Below are 10,395 nucleotides of genomic sequence, written 5' to 3' on the forward strand. Positions count from 1 at the left end.
AAGACCAATTTAAGGAGACAACTGAAGGAGAGAGGCTGGCTGGGGATGGGAGGGTGCAGGGTAAGGGGCAGCAGCAAGTGAAGGGCAGATGGGAGTTAGGTTATTTCTTTTAATACAGCTTGCTAAATACGCCTTCATTCTACACCAAGGGCCCATCTACAGCAGGGCTAAAGCTGAAATAAGCTATGTAACTTCAGCTACATCAATTGCGTAGCTTAAGTTGCAATAACTTATGTTGGCTTTTGCTGCAGTCTACAAAGCAGGAAGTCCGAGGAAGAGCACTCTTACTCCAACTCCTGTAACCCACATTTTACAAGGAGCAAGGAAAGTTGGAGGAAAAGTCCTCCAGCTCAACATTATGTAGAAATAACTGCTTGTAGTGTAGATGCAGACTGTGTTATTTTGGAATAACTGACATTATTCTGAAGTAACAGAGCTGCAAATAGCTGTAAGACTAGAGCTGCAGTCGAGAACTGATTTTTTTGTATAATTAATGAATACCAAAAGAGCTTTAGCATAAAAAAGGACTGCAATGGAACATACATTCCACCTTCTCTCATTCATTTCAGTCTCAGATGCAAAAGTCCCTTTATAACAGCCCTGCTCAATGCTCAGAGAACAAGTGCAGCTACAGAAGTAGCTCGTAGCTTAGCACCTGAGCTACAAGAGGCCTAGCAGGGCTGGAAATCATCAGACAAGAGTGGACTAAAAATGACTCAACAAACGAGAAGCAATTCAACTTTGCACAAGATTTGCTTTTAGTATAGGAGTATGTTAAAGGGGAAAACGCGACTTCTCTCACCTCTTTGGTAGCATGGTTCCCCACCACAGCCGCTCCATACTTGCCTTGCTTCACATACTGCCCATTTATACTAAAAGGCAAAGTGAGAGAGTCATCTTTCTTCACATGTTTGGTGTTTATGAGGACCTTTTCACCTTGGTGTCTAAGGGCCACTTCCTGCAGGCCTCTGAATCAGACTAATTTAGTTGAGCTAGATCTCTTTAGCTTGCCCCCAAAGAAATAGGGAACTTAATTCTGGTGCTTTTTAAACCTGAGTGATCTTTCCACAGCAGAACACAGACACTGTTCTTAGTTTTGGTTCTAGTTTCTACCTCCTGTTTTCCAGGGAGTGAATTTAACACTGATAAAGATGATCTGACAGAACTGGTCACAGGCAGTGCAAGTGACATGCCTGAATTCCTACTCTTCAATCACAGCATGCAACATCCTCCACTCTTCAAGCCTTGAGCTTCGCAGGCATATATGGCAATGGACCATGTTGTCCTAAATCACAGCACGTTCCATTCATAGGCTTTTTTTGTCCCAAGAATCATTCCAAATTGTGTGACATTTATGCCATGTGGACACCAACGTAAAAGCCCCCTTTCTCGCCCAAAATTATTTTTCTCTTGTGATAACATCTTAAAATTGGAGTCCAAATCTCTAGCAATGAAAGGCCAGGGCAGGAAACAACAGCTCTGCCTACTATGGTACTTACTATCGAAAGGCATGAACTGCTGCGGCAACAAATACTGATGGGGCTGCTGAAGCTGCTGTGGTTGTCGACGTCTTCTGAGCTGGCTGACCTGCTGAAGAGTAAGTCAAGTGGAAAGTGACAGCAATGGAACAGCACAGTAGTCTTATGTTTAAGATTGCATTGATTTGTGTACTGGAGACAGTTTATCAAACTAATAGTAAGATTAATCTAGACTGACACAGACGGTGCATCCATTTTTAAATGTACGTAGAACGAATCTTTACCAATCCACAGAACCAAATTCAGAAGAGAAATAGGAGTCTGCCTGAGCCGCTCTTTGCCCAACAGCAGCTGCTAGTGCAACCTGTCCTTGCAGTGAATCTCAAATGGAGGGACAAAAAGGCAGCACCTGACAGGACCACCGGAATAGCTAATGTCACGGTTTTAGCTAGGTAATAGCTAACACCACAAAGATCGCTGTGTAATACTACTAAGGGTCTCCATTTCCCAAGCAAGCCAAGGAAACAACCAATGCAGATGTGCAATCCTTAATTTACCTAAAGTTCAGAACAGGATTCCTTGTCTCAGGGCATGTCTGTAAGCAGACAGTGTGCAGCAAGCCAGGTAGTAAACCTATAGCACACCATCCTGTTGTGCATTAAGTGGCCACCCTACTACTGTACACTGGACATTTCTAGCACATAAAGAACCACTGCTGTTTAAAAGCACAGTAGGTTAAAGTGCAAAAGAGAAATTCTAGTGTGCAACAGCAGGGTCCACATGGCCACTGTGCATGCAGCAAAGATACACACCACAACTTCCCATGCACTGAGTCTCCATACAGACATGCCCTAAGAAAAGGGACCCTCTTCTATGCTGAACTCAGTTACTCAGCTGTAAAAGGAGGGTAAATTTTTAATGTTTTGTGATGACCTTTGGGTGAAATACTATAGAAATGATACGTAGCAATAAAAAGGGAAACCATGCCTACTGACATCTGTACAGGTCTGAGATCCGCTTCAAACAAAACAGTGACAGCTCTTCACAACAGCAGCAACCGAATCCTTCACTCTGCATTGTTACACACCCCTAGCTGATGTTTGCATTGTACAGTGAAGTACAGATTACAATATGTTGTATGATTTGAAAAACCATTTATCAGCACACAAAGTCTTTACAGTCTTCCCTAGCTAAACCAGACTCTTAGTAGACAGAAGAAAAAAGGAGAGGAATAGGAAAGAAAAGAAACAACAGGTGAGGTGGTGGCAGTGAGCCTGGGGAAGAAGAGTCTGATACAGTTGGAGGTTTGAGCTGGTGGAGGTCACAATGCCACTAAGCCCCTTCTCTCAACTGTGGCCCAGTCTGGTCAGGACAACTTCCAGAATCAGTATGAAGAAGGTCCAGAGTACTAGAACACAGTGGGGATAGCAGCCATAATGGTAAAGCCTGATACAGTAGCCAATTTTTCTCACCAAAGTCCTTTTAGGGCAACAGAAATGGAGTGATGGGTGAAATGGCCAGTCCTTTCATTATTTTATCCACTCATTTCTGGTTCCACACTTTGCTTGTCTCCCTACCTGGCATGATTTTAACACAACTGTTTGGACTAATTCAGTCTCCTTCTCCCCTCAATACTTCTTTTTGCAGGTTATTGTTGACATCTTATGAACTACTTTTTGCAATTTAACTCTGTTGGATTTCCCAACAGCAAGCTAACCAGAATTATAGATCCCTCCAGGATTTATAATGAAGAATGCAGCATTCTAACTTAGCTGACAGCAGCAGTTATTGATATTAGGCAGCATGAAGACACTGTTCACTGGCCTAGGCTTCAGTCTTCAGCAAGCAGGCTTATTTATTGACAATTCAGAACCAGGCTAAGTTGTCAGAAGAGACTGAGGTTTTGGCTGTTGCTACTTTTGGTGACAGAGGCAGTTCACCAGAAACATCCAGATGAAGCTGACTGTTGAAATGCAGGACTGTTTTCTCTCGATCAGAGACTTTGCTCTGACATGGCTAATCTCTTTTCTCAGAAGTGCTGGCTGCTGGGTGTGAATGTTCCACACACTGGGAATTCCAATGTATACTCCGGATTGTCCAGTCACACATGTAGACTTTATTCAGTTTGTTAGGACTTCATCCCATCCCTTCACACCCAGTGCATAGCACTGCGAAACTCAGAGGGAACATCAAGCATGCATCAGACTAATAAAAATTGCTAAAATTCCCCACATTCGCCATACCAGTTACAGGCAGTCTCCGGGTTACGTACAAGATATGGACTGTAGGTTTGTTCTTAAGTTGAATTTGTATGCAAGTCGGAACTGGTACATATTGTAGGGGAAACTCTAGCCAAACATTTCTCCAGAGCTCAGTTTTATTCTCCCACACCTCACTTCCCTCCGTCCTTTATTCTCAAGCTGAGGTGTCTGCTGAGAAAAGCCGCTCCGCGTCTCCCTGGTCTGCGGGGGGGGGGGGGGGGGGGGGGGGGGGGCGCTAGCTTCACGTCTCCCTGGTCTGCTGGGGGAAGCAGCTAGTGTGGGGTTGCCTCACCCCATTTGCAAGTAGGGATCTGATGTAAGTCGGAGCCATGTAACCCAGGGACTGTCTGTACTTACTTGCTGTCGCTTGGCTTTTTTTAGGCTGTTTTGGTGCTGTATATTGGAAGAATTCATTCCCATGGCCTGATACTGTCTGATCCAATCCAAAGAGAGAGGCCAATCTGGCACTGTTAAGAGAAAACTAATTATTTATTTTGTTTACTGAACAGACTTTTCCTTAAAAACCAAAACCAAAAAAAACACCACCAAGGAAAATTGCTAACTTTAAATTGTATCATGATATAAACTGTTACTTGCTGTTTTAGAGGCACACAGTTGGACTGAAATTAAATAGTCAAACTCAGTTCTAAGTGAGGACTATAAAGTTAGAAAATCTGGAGTTAAAACTGAATTGCTCCATATTAGCAAGGAAGTAGGAGTGTGAATAGTTAACTGGTAAGCATCACTCTTACCAGGTGATGCTTTCGGGTTACAGTTAACCAGCAGGAACAGCCCCCTTCCCACAATGGGCAGGGGACTACTCCAGCCCAGAGGGACCCAGTGTGGGCAGAGGGCTGCTCCAGGCTGGGTGAGAACACTCCAAGCCCTGCTGCAGCAGCCCCCTAACATTTAAATGGTTAATCAATTAAACAATGTTTAACTGCTTAACTGAGTTTTTACCTACAATGAGACACACTGGTATACTCCAAGGCCCCCAACTGCATGTGTTTATTGACAATAAAGATTCACCTTTTTAAAATGCAAGTTTTTTAAAGAAAAGCAAAAAAAAAAGCTTTAAGAACATTCCCTTTAATTGCTATAAATCCCATAAGCAGCCAACTGGATCAAGATAATCAGAATGAAAGATATGGAAGTAACAATTCCAGTTTAATTGTTTAAGAGGAGTGAAACAAAATAGCACAAGTGAAGAAATTAAATTAGACCAATAGTTTAGTTTTATTAGCTACCCTGTTTAATTCCGTAGTATTGGTATCTTCAGAGGGAGGGGGAAAAAAAAAAAAAAAAAAAAAAAAACCAGTCACTAGCAGGGCTCGACAAATAATACAATCTACTCGCCCGTGGCGAGTAGAATGTAACCCGTAAAAGCCGGGTTCAGGTGATCTGCGCATGCGCAGAACGCTAGACAGCATGGCTGGCGAGAGGGGCTCGCCGCGGTTCGGCAAGCCCTGGTCACTAGCATAGACCACTGTCACAGATACTTGGCAGCTTTCAATAGAGTAACAGAAACAAATAGCCTGATTTTCATATGTTAATGTAAACTTGTATCCAAACAAATACCTCTGATTTAATTAACATTACAAATTGTGTTTTTTCTGGACTGAATTATCACCACCACCCAAAAGGAACTAACGGCATATCTACACAGGAGGGCTAAAGTTGAATTAAGCTCTACAACTTCAGCTACGTCATTTGTGCAGCTGAAGTCGAAATAGCTTAACTAGCTTTTGGGGCTCTCAAAAGAAGCTCACACCAAGAAGTTGAAGGAAGAACACTCTTCCTTTGACATCCCTTACTCCTTGTGAAATGAAGGTTACATGAGTCAGAGTAAGAATTCCTCCAGCTCAACATTATTTCGATATAAAGGCTTGTAGTGTAGATGCGTACTATGACATTATTCCGTAATAACGCTGTGTAGAGACATACCCAAAGGCTCCCAGAGTGTGGAACCAATTTATTTTGTATTTTTTGTACTACAGGTTTATTTTGAAGTTTCTCAATTGAACTATTCTAGTCAGTTTCACTACTAATTCTCTTCCACAATGCTGCTGCAGTTTGGGCTTGCAATACTTCTTCCCTCCCCCGGCACCTTTCATTTAAAAGTTTAACATCAGACATCTCCATTTTCTGAATGAAAGCCCTAAAGCATTAAGTAATATTTTTCCAGGAGGAGGAAACAGTCAAAAAAAACCTACAGGATTTAATATCTTTTTAATATGTACCTTGGTATTGTGATGCACAGCCTAAGAAACATGGGTAAAAAAGTGTGTTTAGGAGCACAGTCCAGAAGCTATAAAATGTATAGCCTTGATTTCTTTGATGTAAAAAGTTAAGTTAGATATTTTCCCTCTCCACATAACATCCAACAAAAAGGTTACAATTTTAATGAATTCTTCCACACTAGTCCTGCCCTAAGATTTATATTTATAATTCTTTTTTATCAGATTCATAGTCTTGGAGTCCAAGGGCAGAAGGGAACATTGTGATCATCTAATCTGACCTGCATAACACACTCCAGAGAAGTTCCCTAAAATAATGTATTTGAAATAGAACGTATCTAGAAATACATCCAATTTTGATTTAAAAACTACCACTTTATTTCCAGTTTGAATTTGTCTAGCTTCTGCTTCCAGCTACTGGATCTTTATCTGCTGGATTAAAGAGTTTATCAAATATTTGTTCCCCATAGACACAGACTGCAACTGACCTTTGATTTAGAAAGAAAACATTACTAGTCTTCCTTCATCTTAGCGAACTTCCATATTAAATGGAGAATACAAAGAAATAGCTATTAGTTTGTTATGAGATCAGAAACTTAAAAGATTCCTTCTGACCAGCAACTGAAAGTGTGCTATTATGGCTAAAGTTCAGTTTTAAAGTACAAACTGTGAGGTGTCAGCTACCACCAAAAGTCTATAAAAATCAAGCTACCTATGTGGAAATAAAACTCCCAGATTTCCTGCCAGAAAAAGTCCATGCTCCATGATCCTGGCAGTATGTGCTGAAAGGTCCTTTTCTGTACATTGTTCTTTTACACAATTACAAATTCTGAAGCAAGCCTAAGCTTTACTGCAGCTCTCTGTGAAATGCAGCACCTCAGCACATTTCCCCACAGGAACAGCAGCAGCAGAAACTGATTTTATAGCAATGATTTTCTGAAAGCCCATGTAACCCGTAATAAGTAGGCTGTTACAGACATCTGAATGCTATTTGTACTTGAGGAGTTTGTAGAAAAGAGAAATTAGTTTCAGCTTTTTTTTAAAAAAAATCTACAAAACCTAAAAATGGAAGAGAAACTCAGATGAGTAACAAATCAATTTTGTTAGCAGGCTCTCAATTAACTCTCATCACAAGACCATCACACCCGCATGACTCCACTTCCTTTTGAAAATAGGGAAGCAGCAAGAGCAAGTCTTCCAATTTAAAAAACAAAACAAAAAACCCACCACACCACAGCAATCACTGTGGATCCACTCCAGCACATAAGGGTTGCTACAGGACACAGGGAACAAATACATATCCCAATACAAGTGCATTATAAAACAGACTCAACTGACCTTTTGAGTTAAGAGCTTTGTGAGAGTACATACATTTTGGAGACTAAGAGCAACCATACTGGATTTGCTTTTGAGGGAAGTGCTAAACTAAAAACCAAATGTCATGATAAATGGAAATTTCCTCTCTCAGTCTAACATAAGAGCGTCCATACTGGGTCAGACCAACGGTCCATGCAGCTCAATATCCTGTCTGCCAACAGTGGCCTATACCAGATGTCCCAGAGGGAAGGAACACAACAGGTAATCCTTATGTGACCCCTCCCTTGTCACCCATCTCCAGAGAAACAGAGGCTGGGGACACCATCCCTACCCAGCCTGGCTAATGGCTAATAGCCATTGATGGGCCTAACCTCCATGAACATATCTAGCTCTTTTTTGAACCCTGTTAAAGTCCTAGCCTTTACCACAGCCTCTGGCAAGGAGTTTCCAGGTTGACTGTGCACTGCAAGAAGAAAAACTTCCTTCTGTTTGTTTTAAACCTGCTGCCTATTAATTTCATTTGGTGACCCCTAGTTCTTCTATTGTGGGAATAAGTAAATAACTTTTCCTTATTCACTTTTTCCACACCTGTCATGATTTTATAGACCTCTATCCTATCCCCCTTTAGTCTCCTCTTTTCTAAGATGAAAAGTCCAAGTATTTTTAATCTCTCTTCATATGGGACCCATTCCAAACCCCTCATCATTTCTGTTGCACTTTTCTGAATCTTTTCCAATGCCAATGCATCTTTGTTGAGATGAGGCAACTACATCTGTACACAGTATTCAAGATGTGGGCATACCAGGGTTTTATATAGAGGCATTAAGATATTTTCTGTCTTATTCTCTATCCCTTTTGTAATGATCCCTAACACGCTTTTTTGACTGCTGCTGTACAGTAGAGAACTATCCACAATGACTCCAAGATCTCTTTCTTGAGTAGTTGTAGCTAAATTAGTCCCCATCATATTCATGTATCTATTGTACTTACATAGCCTCCACTACTGTAGTAACTGAGCACCTCAGTCATGTAGCATATTAACCTTATGTGCACCCATGGTGATTAGCCTTATGTGCACCCATGGTGGTGAGATGAGGATAGTAGCACTCTCCTTCGGATGGACCAGGAACAGAGACACACAAACTAAGGATATGCCATGCTGCTGCTGGGAGCATGTTGCCAGACTAGGTAGACAGACTCCCAATAGTTCTTCCTGCACTAGTGAGCTACAAATAGTGCAGTGGACCTTCAGGCATGAGCAATCGTTCAGGCTAGCCACTCACGTTCAAGCAAACACACCCCAGTCCATCAATTGAGCTCAGATGGCTTGTTAAAGCCACCATCTGTACTTTTGTAGACATGCCCTATAAATTCACACTGCTATTCATAGGGCATGTCTACAAAAGGGAGTTATTATTTTGAAATAAGTTATTTCAAAATAATGACTCCTGAAATAATAATTTTGAAATGTGCTATTCTTCACAAGCAAGAGTTATTATTTTGAAATAACTGGCGCCCCTCTGTCACCCTGTGCTGTGGCCTCTGTATCAGAGGCAGCAATGCAGGATGCTCCCTGGGAGTAGTACCAGGAGCCGGAAGTGCACTGTCAGAGAGCCCCACCTCTTGGGGAAGCACTGAGTAACTGTGTAACCCCTAGGAATTGCTGTGGTTACATGATTATTGAAACAAACGTTTTCTAACATCCCTAAAGCAGAGAGTGCTGTACTAGAGAGGTTCAACCTGTAGTTATGAAGTCCAAGATTATATCAGGGTTAAAAAAAAAAGAGCTAGATAAATTCATGGAGGACAGGTCCATCAATGGCTATTAGCCAGGATGGGTAGGAACGGTGTCCCTAACCTCTGTCAGAAGCCGGGAATGGGCAACAGAGGATGGGTCACTTGATGATTGCCTGTTCTGTCCATTCCCCCTGGGGCACCTGGCCTTGGCCACTGTCAGAAGACAAGATGTTGGACTATATGGATCTTTGTCACAGTATGGCCATTCTTACAGTTTGAGAACAGGATTCTGCTATTCAGAAGAATGTTCTTCCTTTAGTATATTTTAAGAATTTCTAGACAAGTCACCTTAAACATGAGGCTGGAATGGATTCCTTGTACACTTAAGGAAAGAGACATTATGGACTTAATAGCCATTTAAGAAAGATTTTTCCTAAGTTAGCTGAAATTTCAATTGTAAAAGACATTATAAAGGCAAGCATAAGCTATCATTTCCTCCCCCAGAATCAGGAATGTTGAAGACAACTGCACAAAATACTCCTTTGATTTCAGCATGTAGAGTATGTGTTTTTCTTGGAAACACAATGGAACAGGCTTATAGACTTTTACTCTCTCACACATTTACAGTGAAGTCCAGTGAAAGTGTCCTACCATTTTAATGCACTGAAGCAGTGTGCATTTCACAATTTTATTTATAGCAAGCTTTTCACTCATAGCCTGCCTACACATGAGTCGTTTCAACTGGACTGCAATACTGTATTTGTAACAAGACTAGACTCGAGAATAGAGCGTTGCGATACATGACTTCGTTCTCCAAAAGGCTCTGCCCCCTACCGAACACAGGGGCACAGTTACCGGCCTCCGAATTCGCCCCTTTCATCCCCCGAATGTCAAGAGCCCGCAAATAGCCGCGCGCCCTTTCAGCCCCCAGCTTAGGCCAACTGAGCGCGGGCAGCGGGCGAGAGCCCCGAGGTTCGTTTCGAGCTGCCACGGGGCTGTTTGCAGCAGCAGCAGCTGGGAGCGGCCCCGGCCCAGGCCCCACGCGGAGCCGGCTGCCCCGGCGCGACCAGCGAGGGGCTGCTCCGTGGCCGGGGGGGCCGAGTCCGCTCGCCGCAGTGGCTGCAACGGCCCGGCGCGCGGTCACCTCAGACCGGCCGAGGCGCTCACCCGCCGGTGGGGGACAGGAAGTCCGCGTCCTCCTCCTCCGCCCCGAACATGCCGACTCGGGACGCTCTGTGCCTCGCCGGCCCGGTTCCGCCCGCGCCCGGAAGCGGGACAACAAGCAGGACGGCTCCAGCCCGGCAGGTGTCGCAAAAGTGTCGCGCGCCAGCACTTTCCAGCGCGGCGCGGGAGCGAGGCAGGTGA

General features: G+C 43.1%; 1 protein-coding gene across 4 annotated transcripts in view; it reads right to left on the minus strand.

The window, feature by feature from the left end:
• Window positions 1-10,356, minus strand: part of FKBP15 (FKBP prolyl isomerase family member 15) — a 48,438-nt gene extending 38,082 nt beyond the window's left edge. For 3 of the 4 annotated variants that reach the window (XM_075905220.1, XM_075905221.1, XM_075905218.1), the window contains exons 1-4: window positions 10,198-10,356; window positions 4,097-4,206; window positions 1,500-1,590; window positions 803-872 (exon numbers count right to left, since the gene is read on the minus strand). In XM_075905220.1, the coding sequence (XP_075761335.1) occupies window positions 803-872; window positions 1,500-1,590; window positions 4,097-4,206; window positions 10,198-10,247 (321 nt within the window). In that variant the 5' untranslated portion in view covers window positions 10,248-10,356. The remainder of the gene's footprint in view (window positions 1-802; window positions 873-1,499; window positions 1,591-4,096; window positions 4,207-10,197) is intronic. The other variant, XM_075905219.1, reaches the window with a different exon arrangement.
• Window positions 10,357-10,395: the final 39 nt, after the last annotated feature.

Source organism: Pelodiscus sinensis, chromosome 22 (genome assembly GCF_049634645.1).
Source record: "Pelodiscus sinensis isolate JC-2024 chromosome 22, ASM4963464v1, whole genome shotgun sequence".
Taxonomy (NCBI): domain Eukaryota; kingdom Metazoa; phylum Chordata; order Testudines; family Trionychidae; genus Pelodiscus; species Pelodiscus sinensis.